At 41.8% G+C, this 18,390-nt stretch overlaps 1 protein-coding gene across 2 annotated transcripts; it reads left to right on the top strand.

Moving 5' to 3' along the window:
* The first annotated feature begins 651 nt into the window (after positions 1 to 651).
* Positions 652 to 17,211, top strand: kdm1a (lysine (K)-specific demethylase 1a). Of its 2 annotated transcripts, none has more exons than XM_071528442.1 (22): positions 652 to 702; positions 1,621 to 1,672; positions 2,315 to 2,608; positions 2,982 to 3,150; positions 3,862 to 3,995; positions 4,180 to 4,258; positions 4,351 to 4,443; positions 4,732 to 4,838; positions 5,283 to 5,364; positions 5,748 to 5,842; positions 6,908 to 6,925; positions 8,035 to 8,177; positions 8,322 to 8,412; positions 8,837 to 8,971; positions 10,929 to 11,002; positions 11,968 to 12,079; positions 12,261 to 12,393; positions 12,515 to 12,702; positions 14,178 to 14,292; positions 14,754 to 14,881; positions 15,448 to 15,594; positions 16,026 to 17,211. In XM_071528442.1, exons 2-22 carry the CDS (start codon positions 1,628 to 1,630, stop codon positions 16,224 to 16,226), a joined length of 2,583 nt encoding a protein of 860 aa, XP_071384543.1. In that variant the 5' UTR covers positions 652 to 702; positions 1,621 to 1,627; the 3' UTR covers positions 16,227 to 17,211. The 2 variants fall into 2 exon arrangements, with proteins under 2 accessions (XP_071384543.1, XP_071384544.1); XM_071528443.1 differs by having other exon boundaries at positions 2,985 to 3,150.
* The last annotated feature ends 1,179 nt before the right edge of the window (positions 17,212 to 18,390 follow it).

Raw genomic sequence — 18,390 nt, forward strand, 5'->3', positions numbered from 1 at the left:
CACTACCGGCCACAGCCGAGAGCAAAACATGGAACAGTGTTAGAAGAACAGTGTTAGTGAAACGAAAAAAGTTTGTGATTACACTGAGATTAGCAAACATTTCTTATTTATTGTTTGATTATACATTTCCAGTGGTACTCACAGATATTAGGCTGCACAATGGAGAAACAAAGGAGTCAACCAAACATCGCAGGCTACTGGGCGCAGCCCTGTTGTGAATGCGACGGTGTAGATCACCACCTTTACCTGTCTGTACTACTATCTTCCTGTCCAGCCAGTTCTCACAAGATGACGTCAATTTGTCTGCAGGGCTGACGATGACGCTGATTTGGGATCAGTTTTGTGATTTCTCCACTGATGGTAAACGGTAGGAAATGGGCGGAAGGGCTGAACCCCGGTCAGCGCTAAAAGGCAACTTCAAACCAGATCCTTTCTCCACATTTTTACCTGAAAGTAATGCAGATAATGTCTTTGAAAGCAAGTGAAAAGCACAATGAATGAAAAGACGGAGAAACCAGAAGAGCAATCCAGGGAAATAGCGGAGAAATAAATCGTCGCCTTCTTTTAGATTGATTACTTCTTTGACCAATCACTATGCTCAGAGGTGTTGGGTAACTTTCTAGCTTCACCAATCATGTGAGAGCTCTGTGAGGGAGGACCTGCCACTGCTGCCTTTGTGTTGACATTTTCGGGGATCGAGAGGTAATATTAGTATTTCCGTTATTTTACATGCACATTTACTTCTCAAAAAAATGTCATGCATATAGGAACGTCTACCATACATTTTATTGTCAGTTTATCAATGCACAACCGTCTGTAAGCGAAGCTAATGCTTTCTTCATCAGGTCGCACCTGCTACTGCTGCACTGTGCCTCTGTTGCTGCTAGCTGGTCTCATTGTTAGCGGCGTTAGCTAACGTTAGCTAGCTGGAGAAACATACATGGCGAGAAATATAACATTAGAAATCGAGTAACATTTCTGTGACAAGTGAAACTTGAGGTAGACGACCACGCTACTTTGAGAGTCCCCGCACTAAAATTTAACAACACATTTTTTATATTTAGAGGTAATTTGTGAATATTGATGTCAAGAACAAAGCTAACGCAAACGCAAGCTAACGTTGCTGGCCATACCAATCTGCTGTTGGCTTTGCAGACAGTAACGTTAGTTAGCAAGCTAGCTAGCTAGCAAGTTCAGTTGGTCAGGACGGCGACTTCAGGTCTCATCAGAATCAAGTAAAGTAAATTCGAAATAAGACTAACAGTTATTACCTACTTGGTGCAAATGAACGAAGTTAGTACCAGGGCCTGTACGGACTAGTAACGTTATAGGACATTACTCGATTCTCCAGCTATACTCGAGTGGGTAACGTTATGCTAACTAGCTAAAAATCCAGACTATCAAGATATGTTAACAGGAGACCTTTTCTCTTTTAATAACTGTTGGTTAGTTTTAAAGGTAAAATCCTTGATGTATGATTCAGTGAATATTCGTGAAATTTACTAATTGTCCAAAATGTCTAGGATGTTATTGGATTTCGCTATAATGTGAAAGGCCAGCCCTTTTTGTTTGGTCGGTCTTGTTCATAATTGTATCTCTGGTTCTGTCTTCATTTCTTAGTGTTTGAATGGATATTACCAGGTGCACGGAGAAATGGGTAAAACAAGACAAGGTTACTGTACCATGGAACTCTCATTTCATAAAACCATGACATTCATGCACAGTTTCTTATCGCATCCAGTGTTATAGCAGTGTTTTTGGGTGATGCACCCCCGAAGCCCAGTCCTACTTGGTGGCTGAAAGCCCATTGTAGCAGACATTCACTGTCCCCAACAGCAAATTGTCAAACTGAGATTCAGGAATTATAACTGGTGTTTTTTAATTAAAACATATCTACCAAGGATGTAATTTTGTTAAATAAAGACTATCATAAAGCTATGACTTACTTATTTCTCACAGTGTAAGAACCAACTGCCATGAATTTTCTAGGTTCCACCCCACTTTTAGCTGTTGTAGGCTATACATTGGAATACATCTATCCCAGTCTTAATTTGGAATTCAACATGCAAAAAAGAAACAGTATGCCATAAGTGTACACTATGTGAACGGATGATTTTTTTTTTTCAGCACAGCTCACGCTTTTCATCATTTTCATCTTTTCTTTTAGGAATATTTTTTTAATCTGTTAATCATTATTTTTATGCTAGTCTGATTCAAGTTGGTACCATTTCACTTCCAAAAACAAATTTGGCTTGAACTATTGTTTGTTTTAATTTGATGGTACTCATCGCACTTTTGTTCCACTTTCTCCCAGGAGAGGCCTCCAACGTCCTCAATGATGCTGTCCAGTAAGAAGTCAGACGCTGGCTCCTCTTCCTCCTCCTCTTCATCCTCTGCAGGGGCAGCAGGAGGGGATAGGGCGCCGGGCTCTGATGCCCAGTCTGGTCCTTCAGCCTCGGCCGCAGGCCCTGCAGATGTAAAGAAGAAGGAGAGGTCCTCCCCAAGTGGGGAACCAGGAGGACCCCCTCTGCCCCACCAGGCAGGCCCTGGGGGGGTGGACCAGGACTCAGCTGAAGTCCGCAGGACGAGTCGGCGCAAGCGAGCAAAAGTAAACATCTTATGTCTTTTTTCCCTCTATCATTAGGGGGAAAAACAAGTTGCAAGAAATGAAAACAGTTGTATTTTGTAATGTCTGAAATCTCTTTATTCTAGGGAAAGAAGATTTACCATGAGTTTTATAAAAGGACTGATATGTGTGTGATCACTTAAACTATATGTACACAGTTTCTGACATTTATGTTTGTCTCAGTGTTGAGCCTAACAGTTAGAAATCATTTCTCCAGACTATTCATTGCAGCCCAGTGTTCTGGGTTGTTTTCTTCTTTGTGATTCCAGCCAGCCAGCTATCCAGCTCTGATATCGCTTCCCTCCCAGCATGCCAGAACATGGTTTTAATGGAGCTTTTATTGTGCCTCTTGTTGCAGGTGGAGTACCGCGAGATGGATGAGAGCCTGGCCAATCTGTCTGAGGACGAATATTACTCTGAGGAGGAGAGGAATGCCAAGGCAGAGAAAGAGCGGAAGCAGGTCATCCCTCCTCCAGCCCCACCGGTAGAGGAGGAGAACGACAGCGAACCAGAGGAACCATCCGGTGAGTCTGAATCTTGATGCTTCATGTAAAAGCAGTGAAATACAACAGATATCTCTGTGGAGGAGGAGAACGACAGCGAACCAGAGGAACCATCTGGTGAGTCTGAATCTTGATGCTTCATGTCAAAGCAGTGAAATACAACAGATATCTCTGTGGAGGAAAGAAACACAGATTGTGTATGTGAGAGCTTTGGTATAATTAACACAGGGTCTCTACAAGTATTTCATGATCTAAATGCAAGGCCTTGAAAGGTCTAAATACAGATAAATATAGCCTTAAGGTCATAGATACAGTTTCAGAGGTCTTAAAAATTGAATGTACACTTGATATTCGTTTTGGAAAAATGTTGTTATCTGAAAACTTAGCAGCCAAAATTTCAAAAACACAGATGATGTGGTCCTCAAAAATATAACTTTTTTGGAAAAGATCTTAAGATTACTCATAACATTAATAGTTACCTATAACATGCTTTACATTTATGTAAATCAGCATTTTGTAAGCGCTGGTGTGTGTTTTTCTTTTTTGAATGGAAATCTATATTTATCCAGTCACAGTGCACCATATTTAGATAGGTTTACTGTTTTTTCACTTTTCTTGAAAAATGGTCTTAAATTTATTCTAAAAGGCATTAAAAAGGTTTGAAAAAGCCTCAGATTTAACTTGCTGAAACCTGCAGATGGTGTTAACAGTGATATATATGTAAATTTTCAGGTGTGGAAGGAGCTGCCTTCCAGAGCCGTCTCCCTCATGACCGTATGACATCACAGGAGGCTGCTTGCTTCCCTGACATCATCAGTGGTCCCCAGCAGACGCAGAAGGTCTTCCTCTATATCCGCAACCGTACAGTAAGTGCAGATCCACACACATACATTACCTTCACACCCAAGAACTACCCAAGTTTCTTTTTTTTTTGTTAACATTCACACGCGTAAAGTTTTGAGTTACACAACAGTTGACAGTATATCAAGTGTGATAAATAATTGTATATAAACATATATATGTATCTTAATTGATATTGATCTCATCCAGCTCCAACTGTGGCTGGACAACCCTAAGGTCCAGCTGACATTTGAGGCCACAGCACAGCAGCTTGAAGCTCCATACAACAGTGAGTTCTAACCATTATTTTTCCTTTTTCTCTGCAAGAAGATTGTAAGTCATCTGGGCACTGAGTTTTAATTTGCTTTGTTCTCTTCTTAGGTGATGCTGTGCTGGTCCACAGGATACACAGCTACCTAGAAAGGCATGGCCTCATTAACTTCGGCATTTACAAGAGGCTGAAGCCTTTACCCAGTGAGTTCACTTCATTCACCAGTTTGGTACAGTTTGTGCACTCTACAAGCTTCTTTGGCTGGCAACCAAGCATCATTCGGAGGTCCTGTTGTATTCCAAAAATCATGTTGGCTTGTACAATGGCGAGAGTGGGTGGTCAAGTTTGAGATTTAGCAGCCACTGTGGCCTGTAGACCAAAACATTCCCAGACACTGACATTGAAATTGTCTTTTAATTCATTGTGTAAGTGTGGGTATTTAAGTGGTGTAATGATATCCAGTTACCATGCTCTGTGTTGTGTCCATGCAGCTAAGAAGACAGGGAAGGTAATCATCATCGGTGGAGGTGTGTCTGGGCTCGCTGCAGCCAGGCAGCTGCAGAGCTTTGGCATGGATGTGACAGTCTTGGAAGCCAGGGTAAGTCACAGGCAGGGTTTCTAAAAAATCTGTTATTTCAGGTATTTAGCTAGACTTATTCGTCATAGTGTTTTTGTAGCATAGTTGTTTTTTATCACGTCAAAGTCTCCAGGTAAGGTTTTTACCATGGTAAAGTCGCCAAATTCAGTTCAGTCAATCAGATTGAGACATTCACTGCTTTGTACCCGTGCACAATCAAACTTCATTACAGTTTGATTTTTCTACAAATCATATCTGTGCTTTATTATTCAGTATCTAAAAAAAGTTGGATTATTGTGAAAATCTAGCTCTATATGCTATAAGGTATGTTTAAGTCAAGTAGTCTAACATTACTGTATTCTCCATAGCTAATCAACTAGGGAAGCAGAGAGCTGAGATCACATTCAAATAAACTGTAAATTAATTAGGTCTATAGTCATCTACTGTACTTGATTTCCCTCGCAGGACCGTGTTGGAGGCAGAGTGGCCACATTTAGGAAAGGCAACTACGTGGCTGATCTGGGGGCCATGGTGGTGACAGGGCTGGGTAAGATTCAGACACACATACATGTCATCCCTATCCATACTGAAGTCAGCCACAGCAAAAGTCAAAGCATCCTGTAGGCCATTGGTCTCCAGTGTGCCATCGAGGGCCAAACACTACCACAGCTGATTTCACTAATTAATGCAGCTTCACCCAGAGAGGCGGTAGCTAATGAGTGGTATCAGCTGGAGTAGTGTTTGGTTGGAATGAAACCCTGCACACACTTGGTTCTCGATGGCACTTGATTTGACACAGTTGATTTAGACGCAGCCAGATTTTTTTCTTTGGTCATAGAGAATCTGCAGTTGCTAAGATCCATCTATAGAGGGTGGCGTTGTCCATGTAAATGTTGTCACAGTCAATTTTGTGTGTGTGTGCTTGTTCAGGAGGGAATCCCATGGCAGTGATCAGTAAGCAGGTGAACATGGAACTGGCCAAAATCAAACAGAAGTGTCCCCTGTATGAAGCCAATGGCCAGGCTGTGAGTATGACTAGATGTCTTGATCAATATACTGGGTGATCAGTTGCCTCTTGTCCATTATCCTACCATGGCCGAGCTCTTCAGGGCATTCTTGCACTGAACAAGTTGAAGTCTGCGATACCGTAGGCTATATTATTTGGTTTTGAACAGGCTTCATATTCTGTTTTGATTGTTACTTGCCTAAAACATCCTAGCGTTTCTTGTAAGAAGCCAAGAGATGACCACATGGCTTGATAGATGGTGAGAGGCTAATGGCAGTGGAGGCATGCATGTGATATGCTCTAGCCAGCTGATTTAAAACCTTTGTGCGAATGAAAAATATCTGGCTGCTAACTGCACATGTCATATTGCCTTTGTTGGCTCTGCATTGGGTTAAGTTCCCCTGCAATCAGCTAACCATGGAAATAACCACTGATCATGCCAGTGTAGCTACAGCTGCATTAGATATGTGTATTCAAATTCCTTATATAAAAAACAAACTAGAACCTTTTGTTGTTTACATCCTTTAACAGAAGAGTTTTGTATATGTGCAAGATTCCCTCTCAGCACAGAACTGCATTGTGTCTGCATTGGGTCTAGAGCTCTCCTCCAGACCTGTTTTTGTCCTCAGGCAGGGCTATAGCTTTCCATGAGCTACAAAAAACATTGGATGGTGGGTTCATTTAACTGTTTACCCTAGCGTGTCATCAACAACAGCTCCAGTCCTTAGCATAGTGCAGAAATCGGATGTAGGCTAATGTCATTAAATTGGAAATAAACAATGTTTTTCTCTCTCGTCTTTTGGTCTGTCCGTCAAGCAGAAGCAGCAGTAGTACGATGTTTAGGTTCATGTTCAGGGCATTTCCATTGAACTAGACGCTAGCCAGCGGGGCTCTTCAAGCATCCACATCATGTGTAACTGGTTTCCTCTCCCACAGGAAAAGGCTAATTAAATGTACATGTTTTACTTTTGTGCAAACCTGTTTTGAGGTTAAAGTTGTTTACTTAATATGTTTTCTCTCTCTCCCCCCTCCCCTCTTGTCTTCCCAACCCCTCCCATGTTCATCTTTTGGTGAACTACTAAAGGGTGAACGATGCACAAGTGTATGTATTGGTTTATTTACATACTCTATATTCCTTACCTTTTTTTAATATTGTGATTTTTTTTTTTAAAATCATTTAAAAAAAATCTTCTCACGATTTAAGCTCCATTTTTGTTTCGTATAACCCATCATTTCGCATTTATGTAGGAGATTAAGAGGGGAATAAATGGTAGCCCTGCTAGCTCACATTGTATCTCTGTTCTGGAATAGTCATTACCAAATAAATCCTTAAATGCCCTTAATTGCTCTGTTCGTTAAAGGGAAGATCCACACAATAACAGAACTTAATTGTATTCCTAAAATCTTGGTTAGGTTGTTAAGTCTCCTTAAAGTTAAAAACAAGACTCAAGGGCAAGACTCAAATTATTGATGTCATAAGGAGACACTTGCTCCTTTATAATATTGACATTGACTATACCAGGTGAATTTTATGGGTACACCTTCTTATAAAGAATAATTTGGAGCTCATTTGGAGTTCCATTTTAGGTTTCTAGCTTTTGCAGATGAGGTTTGTGTTCACAAAATGTTGATTGGTTGTCTCAGATCATTGGAATACCATAGGTGTGTATTTTCCCTTAATTGTGAAGAGTTTCAATAATACTTTGGTTTGTCCAGAGCTGCTGCTATCCCAGCATGACGTCTGTATTAAGTGATTTTGAAAGCATGTTATTAACTCTCACTGCATGTTGATGAAGACATGGACTAGATAGAAAAAACATTCAGTGGGCAACTGAGGGACAATGACAGGGTAATTAAATCTTCTGCTGCTTATATTAGTGGCTCACTGACTTAAATGCATTCCCCAATGAAAAGAGAAAAGTAAAGACTCTGATTTAGAAGGTAGAATGTGGAGTTTGGTGTAAAAATAACAAGTTACATCAAGACAAAGACAACATGAAGCAAAAATTTGCTTCTGCCAGTGAATAGCAGATTGTGGTTAATGAACCACAGTCTGTTATTGTACTTGGTATGAGTGAATCATTTGCCTTCTACTTTAGTCAAAGTTGCCATGCTATTCATACTGATTAGAAAATGTCATTGTTTTTCTATAGATTCCCTCGCCACTGTCTTAAAGTGTGACTGATTGTCCAATGTTCTTGTTGTGTCCAGGTGCCCAAGGAGAAAGATGAGATGGTGGAGCAGGAGTTCAACAGACTGCTGGAGGCCACCTCCTACCTCAGCCACCAGCTGGACTTCAACTTCCTCAACAACAAACCTGTTTCTCTGGGACAGGCCCTGGAGGTGGTCATACAGTGAGTGTGTTGTACACGTGCACACAGTCAACAACAATTCTTTCTATGGGACAGGAGGTGGTAAAACAGATGTTTACTGCATGTGTGTGCAAAGAAACCATAAACGTACACACAGGTATGCTAATCTTGAGTCTGTGTGTGCAGGCTGCAGGAGAAACATGTAAAGGATGAGCAGATAGAACACTGGAAGAAGATTGTGAAGACTCAGGAGGATCTCAAGGAGCTGCTCAACAAGGTGAGCAGAAGTTATGTTTTCTCTGTCGCAGCTGTTCCCTTATTGGGAGACTGGAATGTCATTGCTTTGAATCCCAGCCTGGCTTGGGAAAAATCCGGGCGGGGAAAGTGAATAAGAAACATTCTCCCCTTCCTCAACAGCCACTCTCGATGTGCCCTTGAGCAAACCCCTAACCCCCCCCAGCAGTGGAAGACTGCAACAGAGTGCTTAACAGAGCATCTCTGGAAAAAAAACATTTGTGTTCAGTCAATCTTGCACGATTAGATAAAGTTTAACTATATATATATTTTTTACAAGGTTTCCACTGAGATAGTCTTCTCCAATGTTGCATGTCTGCCTTCTCTATGAATGTGTTTTTCTTGTTTTTTCCTGTTTTTTGACTTCTCCCTCCATCCGTCTTTCTCTCCCTCTCTCTTCCCTTCAGATGGTGACCACTAAGGAGCGGGTGAAGGAGCTCCATCAGCAGTATAAGGAGGCCAGTGAGGTCAAACCACCCAGAGATATCACAGCGGAGTTTCTGGTTAAGAGCAAGCACCGCGACCTCACCGCCCTCTGCAAAGTGAGCTCAAACACCACTGCTGCATCTCACTGCTCTGACGTTGCTTTCCCCCCAAGTCTCCATGAGGAGGTGTCTACCCATGGCCTCCTCATCCCAAATTAAATAGTGGGTTAAAAGAAAGAGGGAAGGAGATAAGTAGGAGAGAAAATGAGTGTGGAATGAGGAATGGAGAAAGAAAAGATGCAGGCGGTGTGAAATATGATATTTTAAAAAACAATGCATAAAAAGTGTTTTGGTTTTTTGTTATTGGCAGGCTCAACAGTGACATGGCAGAAAGTTAGAATGGAGTTCTCATATCACCTTAAATTTCCTGCAGATATTTTCAAGCTGCAAGCAAGTTATATAGACAGTTTATTTTCCAAAACAGATTCCTACGTGACACTTTCATTACTCTTTAAGACCTCTTGGACCAGGCAGAGATCAGACTACAGGAGTTAAAATACTCTCATCAAAGCAGTAAAATTTTAACTGCTAATTTTTTCAGTTGTGTTTGCGGTCTTACATAATTTCTGTGTTTTGAATTGCACTAGTTTTGAACAACTTTCAGGCAGTTTTAGATGAGGTTTTCTCAGCATGGTTATTAGGTATGCCTGTAGTTAAAAAAGGCTTACTGACAGTGCCACTATATCCTGTGTAGGAACTAACTTTGCTCTGCAGGATAAATTAAGAGAAAATAATTTGTAGGTAGAATGCAGAAGAACTACTAGCATGTAAAATGGATATTTTATAGACTAGCAGGTCAGGGAGGAAGCCTCACAGAATTTTAATGCCGTGCCATTGTAATTGTCTCTAAGTAAACCAGACAGGCTGTGTTTAAGTGGTTTAATGCCTTAGCAGGATGTGTTATTAGAGTGAGTGCTGCTGTTTTATTTTTGGTGCAGATAAATCGCCTCCGTTAGTGGGATGTGTATATTTTAGAAGGTGGTTTTAGCTGGTTTAAACACAGCTGGTGTCTGAACTGGAGTTGTCCTTTACCCATCCACTGTCTGAGAAACCACTTCAAGGCCTTGAATCACGGTCTGACTGTCTGTCTGTCTGGAGCTGTGCACACACATTCCTAGTGAGACAGACTGAGAATTCAGCTCTCTGGTTGTGTGTGTGTGACATATGTGACTACAACGCATATCTTAGATTTAAGGCCTTGGTCAAGATATTTTTGGTGGGACATTTTCCAATATTATCTTTTTGCCATATTTAAGTATTTTGCCTGGTCAGCTTGTTAGCTTTGTGGCTTCATAACGTCAGTGTTCCTGAACTTGGCTAAGTGCTGCTGCTAATGTAGCTCCAGGGGCCCGGCTAGGTAGGCGGTATTATTAAGTGCAGCTTTCTCCGGGTTAGGTGGTGCTATTATAGCTGGCTCCTTGGGCTGGTTTGGTAGTTGGTTCTATTGTGGTGAACCTGTGAACAGGCTGAGTCAGCCCTTTCTGTTTGTCCTTTCTACATGACCTGAAACCCTCTGGGTGTGTACCTTGTACACAAAAACACACGCATGCACCGGCATGTCAGTTTTTCTTCTCACTTCGCTAAAGACTTTTATAGCTCCCGAAGTTGGACATTATATTGGCTTCAGTGTGAAATATCTGTTGGATGTTATTGCCAATGAATTAAGTATAATCGGATATTGCGATTTTAGTTTCAACAAATAATAATTATAGAATATTGGCGAGTGAAATTTAATTTTGAATGTCAGCTGTAATTGAAAATTGTCAAGATGTTGATGTAACATGCCCAAAGTCCAGCAAAATAATTTTGTTCCTCAAATCATTAAAACTACTAATTCACAATATGTATCTCCAATAGGCCTATATCACAATACCTAGCAAAATAATCAGGATTCTCATGTTATCAATAATTGTGCAGCCCTAGATCTCTGACAGTGATACTGGCAGTGAAATGAAGATGAACAAACACTCAATCTAAATCTCGTTGCTTTCTGTCTGTCCGTCCCCCTGTGTAGGAGTATGATGAGTTGGTGGAGATGCAGGTCAAACTAGAGGAGAAGCTTCAGGAGCTGGAGGCCAATCCACCCAGGTAACTCACTGATTCATCCATCCACCCACTCACTGTTAGTTTCAGCACCATCTCTACTTGCTCTGCTTCACCTACAGTTTCAGACTTTACCGAAACTAATGTCCTTACTATTTAGACAAAAGACTATTGTTGTGTACTGCGGAACTCTCAACAAGCGCTAGTACGGTGCCATCTGAAGCTGATGTTGGCTAAGAGCAATAATAGTATCGATAAAGTTAGTTTCAGTTTCTATTACCTGGTGTGATGAGGATGATGCGATCACAATGTTTCTTCTGGAGCTGCTATAAACAGTTTTGTATTGATGACCTGTTACTCTGTTTACATGTACACAAGTTGTTCCTCAGAAATTCTTCAGAAATTCATCCATTAGATTCGTGATCCTATTAAGTCATGAGCCACGTCATTAATAAATTATTTTTAGTCCAGTTAGGAGCAATGGCAGTAGCAGCTTGTGGCTCTAGTTTGGGTCAGTACACCAGCCTGTGACATAACAGTCTGCATGCTCATCTCTGGTTGCCTACGGTCATCCATTATTCTAATCAGGAGCTATTCAGGCTTAGTTTTTCAAAGTTACTTCTTTCTCTCATAATTTTGGCTGCATATTGAACTATGAAAACGATAATTTGTTGTAGGCCTTCTCAATTGCAAGTCAGTAATTTGCATATAAAGCCAATCAATCGCAATAAACATCCAATTAATCAATTAGCAAAGTAATCTTTTGTCGCCGCCCTGGTCTTATCAACTGATGCTGTGGCGAGCTGCAGATTATTTTTTTTATAGTTTGTTAATATTATGTTTTTTTTATGTGCTCATATAGTGTCATTTTACTGTAAAACCTGTCTGACAATTTATTAACTGACAACTAAAGTCTTTTTAGCTGTTGCATGAGTGAACCTGTCTCTCTGATAACTTAATAGCTGTCAGTTTGACTTACCCAAACTCTCTCCCCCTCTCTTTCCCCACAGTGATGTTTACCTGTCATCCAGAGACAGACAGATCTTAGACTGGCACTTTGCCAACTTGGAGTTTGCCAACGCTACGCCCCTCTCCACCCTTTCTCTCAAGCACTGGGATCAGGTATATACATGTATCCCTTTTTAAAAATCTCTTGCATAAGATAGACCTCTTCAGACCTCTGTCTATCCCATGTGGATCATGCTAAGGGCAATTTAAGTATGAGCTATTTTTGCCATTTAATCTAAGTTGGAAAGCTCATTGTCTGTGTTATTGTAATAATGAGTTATTAACTTATGCACAGGATGATGACTTTGAGTTCACTGGGAGCCACCTGACAGTAAGGAACGGCTACTCGTGTGTACCTGTGGCCCTGGCTGAGGGCTTGGACATCAAACTAAACACAGCAGTGCGGCAGGTCCGATACACAGCCTCTGGTATGTACACAGGACTGTGTGAGTGCTTGGCCTTGAATTCCACTGTTGAGTCAGTAATCTATGCATGTTTGTATGGATGTAAATTGTGTCTAACTGGTTATTTATCTGTCTGTTCCCCCAGGCTGCGAGGTGATAGCGGTCAATACTCGCTCCACCACCCAGACCTTCATATATAAGTGCGATGCTGTGCTGTGCACGCTGCCGCTGGGTGTGATGAAGCAGCAGCCGCCCGCCGTGCAGTTTGTTCCCCCTCTGCCTGAGTGGAAGACTGCTGCTATACAGAGGATGGGCTTTGGCAACCTCAACAAGGTTTGACCTCTCAACACACATACATGCATACTAGGGATGGGACGATATATTCAATAGATATTCAATAGATTGCAATACAAAAATGTGACAATACGTATCTTACGTAATATTAGCTACCTTTTATTTTGCTGTAGTAATCACAAATGAGACGACTTGCCCATCACAATCTCACAAGCTCTCCACTGCAATTATATTAGCAGCACTTTGTAGTGACATTTTAAAATTGTTGTTTACATTCTAGCAAGCCAGTGCCATCACTAGAAAGATTTGTGGCTCAGAGATAAACCTAATTCTGCACAGTCAGACTTTGTTGTCATTGAGCTTTTATTTATTACATTGTATCATGGTTTTATTGAAGCGTGAAACCCATATCACATATCAAATCATAGCATGAGATAAGCTCATTGTCCCATCACTAATACATACATGCATACATACATACACTGTCCTACAGTGGACATTGAAAACAGTAGAGTTCAGCACAGGTTTGGTTCAGCTTAGGATTTATCAGACCCAGTTCTTCTTAATGCTCTTGGACTGAGTTGTTGGTTCCTCAGGGAGTCTTTTCTGCTGCAGTGTCCTTACGCTGGCAACTTGACCTTCAGCTGCTAGTGGGCTCCTGCAATGGATACAGGAAGGGCAGTCAGAATTCATTTGTACAGTCTGCGTCCCCTGCAGTTTTATACTCCACTTCTCCATTAGGCTATGACATCCCTGCTGTATTCAACAGATCCCTCTCCCTCGCTCTCTCTCTCTCTCTCTCTCTCTCTTTCTCTCTCATAAATCAGAACAGGTGTTCAGTAACCCGCTCAGAGAACAAGGAGTCCCCTCCTTCATCTAAATAGCCTAGGGGATAACTCTTCATCCTGGTTTACATCTGGGCTTGGGGAGTAGGATGGAGAGAGGGTGGGATGCTGAGAGTGAGTGCTAAGTATAGGAGGGAAGAGGGAGTCGGAGAGCCTGTTGGCGTTCAGGTGGAAGGTGTTTTTTTGCCAATGTGTTAGTAATCCGATCAGAGTGCTCGCTCTGTGTCACTCCCATCCCGTCATCTCTCGCTCTTCCTTTCTCTCTCTCTCTCCCTGGCGCTGAGCATCATCCGCAGCGGCAGAGTAGTTTATCTCCTATTTCTGCTGCAGCATAGAGGAGAATGCGGCATTATTATGCAATCTGAGCTGCTTGTACCACTCTATAACCAACAGAGGGGGCTCTTCCTCAGAATCACATTCACTGCTGCCACTTGATGGTCACTAGAGCTTGGAGAAAAAGCAGATTTTGACATAATATGAATCTCATAGTCAGTTGAGTTATTAAGGAAAATGAGCATTGTGGTTTTTGCAGTCACATGTCTGTTCTCTAATACTACCAGCTGCGCAGCACAGCACAGGGACAGAGGAATAAGCAATGTGTGGATGAGTGTGCACTGAATGTTGAATATGTGTGACTGTTCCTGACTGTTCGTTCCTCCCTGCCTGTAGGTGGTGTTGTGTTTTGACCGTGTGTTCTGGGATCCCAGTGTCAACCTGTTTGGTCATGTCGGCTCCACCACAGCGAGTCGAGGCGAGCTGTTCCTCTTCTGGAACCTCTACAAAGGTGACCATAGATTAATACTAGTTTTAGTTCATGACTGTTAGTCCGGATATCATTGGATAATTTTTTATGCCATTAAATGTTCTAATACTTTTCATTCTAAAAAGTTACTTTTTTACACTTATGGTTAAAAGCCTGTATTGTTATGTAGTATTATGAATTATTTTCTGTGTAACATCCATGCATACCTTTTGCTTTTTTAAACAGAATAACTTTTGTCTTGCATTTAAAATGCACATAAACAAAAGATAACAGATACCATTGTAAGGATCCCATATTTTCATACTTGAAAATAAATATTGATAATATAGTTGTTACTGACCTAGTAGGTATTGTACCCAGCCTTACATAGGTAGTTCAACTATCAGAAGAAAACGCTCTTATTAGACGGCAAAAATAACTCTATGAAGAAATGTGATTTATTATTATGATTTTTAACCTTTGTCCTGTTTATCCCTTTTCAGCTCCCATCCTACTTGCACTAATGGCTGGCGAGGCCGCTGGCATCATGGAGAACATCAGTGATGATGTTATAGTCGGACGCTGCCTGGCCATCCTTAAAGGAATATTTGGAAGCAGCGCTGTACCACAGGTATGCATGTTTGTGCATCATCTGTGAAAAGCAAAGACTCACTCACACATCACATGTTTTTCCATCTTCTTTCACTTTGACCCTTCAGTTAGTGCAATTCCTCCAACTTACACCTCTCTTGAAAAAGGTATTCTCATAGCTTCAGTGTTGTATTGGTTAAAAGGCCTCAGGAAATATGGCTGGTCATATGTTTGGTTCTAAATCACCTTCACTGTATTTGCTGTCTACAGTAAAGTAGCAGTGGATTACATTTTGTGATCCATCATTAGGTTTTTCTTGGGTCCTTCCAATTCTTCAACTGGAATGTCAGATTGGTTCCTGAATTGACCCCTAACCAGCACAGCTTTACGCAACAAGCGTATGTGAAAGGCACTCGTATCTGGAGTCGTATCCAAACCACCCGTCATTATGAATCATTCGCTATGGTTTCATATGGGAGAAAATCATATGCGTGGAGGCCAGCTTTGGAACTGTTTACCATCCAACTGTTTACAGGTCCCTCTAATATCAGCATGGAAACTCATAACATGCCTTGTTTGTGTTGTTGTTGTTTGTCGTCATGGCAGCCAAAGGAAACGGTGGTAACTCGCTGGCGTGCCGACCCCTGGGCACGGGGCTCCTACTCGTACGTAGCAGCAGGTTCCTCGGGTAACGACTACGACCTCATGGCACAGCCCATCACCCCCGGCCCCGCCATACCTGGAGCTTCACAGGTACGCACGTAAACATGCATGAAGGGACACATGCTCATTGTGAATCCTAGTCCTATGCCTGCTATTAGTCCCAGTGCAAGTGTGTGTGTCAAAATGTGTGTGTGTGTGAGAAAGCGAGAGGGAAGGCATCTTAGCCAGCCCACAATATTCAACCAGACCAAGGCAGACCAGTTTGTTCGCAACACAGATGTTCTTTGGCTGTTTTGATGTTGGCATGCTGATTGATGTGAACAAGTCATATTTATGTGCTGACTGATGAGTTCTGTCATTTTACTAGCCCACTTTTTTTTCTCTCTCACCATTCCTGCTTTTTTTTCTGCCTCTTCTCGCTCGCTCCTCTGCCCTCTAAACGCCGTTCCATACTTCTCTGTTATGTTAGGAAATGATTCTGCATGGACGCTAACGTGTTGTTGATTCCTTCTCCTCCTCAGCCCGTCCCTCGTCTGTTCTTCGCTGGGGAACACACCATCAGGAATTACCCGGCCACAGTTCATGGCGCCCTGCTCAGCGGGCTCCGAGAGGCGGGACGCATCGCCGATCAGTTCCTGGGTGCCATGTACACGCTCCCCCGACAGGCCACTCCCACTGCCGCCAACAACCCTCAGCAGGCCCAGCCCACACCCACTGTCTAAAACTGCTTCTCCCAGCCCCCCCCCCTCCCCTCAAAGTCTACGGTATTACCTTAACAGTTTATGAGACAGCATTAAAGTTTACCCATATGCTGTTGACATATCTGTATGTGGAAACATCTTAGCATTGGCTCGAATATGAGCCATTTCTAGGGTTAGTGAGATTTTCTGAATAAAGACAAGATCTAATTCTGAATTGAAATTCTTTCATCGGAGCATCTTACTTACCTTTTATTTTGGGATGTTGATGACTGTCCGCATTTCCAGTAAGATTCTAGTAAGTGCGAACGTACCATCAGATTCTTAATTAGCGTTTTACAGTGTCACCAATGCAGACAGACCTCCTACTAGGAACTACACAGACCGAGCCCTCCTCTCAAGAAATGACTTGGCTTTCTGTTATAAATCATTATGTTTTTATTACAGACTCTAATGTAATAATGCATCTGAAGCATTATGAAAGTGATTTACCAGTCTAAAACAGAAGCATGGCATTGGTTGAAGTACTTGAGTGATTCTCTTTGCAGAGCTCAGCATCTATTTATGTGCCCTATCTGAACGTTGAGGAATAGCTGAAAAGTGGTATATATATGTACACACACACACACACAAGCTGTGAGCCATAGATCATACAAAGCAGATTATATAAGTCAGTAGCACTGTCTCACTCCATTGAAACTTCTTCTTTGTTTTTCTTTGGATAAGACATTTGCCACTGGCGATGCTCCAAGAGCTTTGTCTTGGTTGTCTTAAGGCTGAATAACATCGCTATGTACGGTAGTTTGTATGCCTCCTAAATATTATTTCTATCATTTAGGTTGCAAAGATTAGTGAAAATAGTTTCCATGAATTAAATGCTAAAAAGATAGATATGTTGAAAAAATTGTGAATGTTTTTGTTACCATAGCAGTTTGATTGAAGTGTATTATTTTATTGTAGTTGTCATTACATACTTTTTTATATGGTCATTTTTTTGTTATTAAAAGAGAAAAAAATGCATCTTGAAATCAGTGTGTTTCTTCCTCACTTGATCGAGATCAAGCTAATGAGAACTGAATGGACCTGCTACCCCAAAACTGTTACGTAACCTCAGGCATGGGGATCTTCAACTAGGGATGGGACGAAATATTGAAATTCAATATATCGCAATAATCGGAAAAATGGGACAATACGTATTGTGGGTTAGAAAAATGAATCCTGATGTTAGCTCCATTTTATTCTGCTGTAGTAATCACAAATGAGACTGCTTGCCCATCACTATTTCACAAGCTCTTGATCCAAATTATATTATTTGCACTTTGTAATGACATTTTTAAAATGGTTACATTCTACCAAGCCAGTGGCAGTACTAGAAAGATTTGTCTCGGAGATAAACATAATTCTGCACAGTCAGACTTTGTTGTCACTGAACTTTTATTTATTACGGCGTATCGTGGTTGTATTGAATCTCTTGTCCTGTATGGAATCGTATCGTGAGATAAACATATCGTCCCATCCCTAACTCTCACAAAATAAATTACTTCCCGCCCTGCCTTCCCCTGGTGATGCGAGGTTGCCTCTGTGCCCGTACATGCATTTACAAAACTAACATGGCTGCTTGTTCTGTGACCTCCCCCTGACCTCCCTCATCACAGGTCTGGCTGCTCCCCAGGGCCTGTGGTACTCTGTGTGTGTGTGTGAGAGGGAGAGACAGAGTGAGGGTCTCTGGCAGCAGTCCTGCGTTGTGGGGGATCTGATGAATGAGGGGGGAGATTAAAATGGTCAACCATGAGCTATGAGCTTTGTGTGGAGTTGTATTTCAGGGCTCTGTGCCCCTCTGTTTCCATGTGTTCTCAGCGTCACTACCCTTGTTTTTCCCCCGGAGCTGCGGTTATTATCGTGACCAAAGGAGAGGTTTGATCTAACAACAGTAATTTGAGCTGGGGTTTTGGACCGAATGGCATCGGGGTATTTTCACCTCGCTGGTAAACCAAAGGCTCAGAGCAGCGTGCAACCGTTGACTGGTGAGGTTATTTTTCATATAATAACCTGAATCCCACATCCACCGCTTATTTGATAGAGAGCTGGAGAGAGAGAGAGAGTGAGATAGAAAGAGTTATAAAAGTCTCTTGGATGGGAGGCCGCAGCGTGTCTGAGCACATCTCCTGCAGCAGCCGTGTGATTCATA

This window comes from Centroberyx affinis, unplaced genomic scaffold, assembly GCF_046629955.1.
Source record: "Centroberyx affinis isolate AG114_WGS23_722 - 3 ecotype Tasmania unplaced genomic scaffold, CSIRO-AGI_Caff_v1 ptg001677l_1, whole genome shotgun sequence".
NCBI classification, from domain to species: domain Eukaryota; kingdom Metazoa; phylum Chordata; class Actinopteri; order Beryciformes; family Berycidae; genus Centroberyx; species Centroberyx affinis.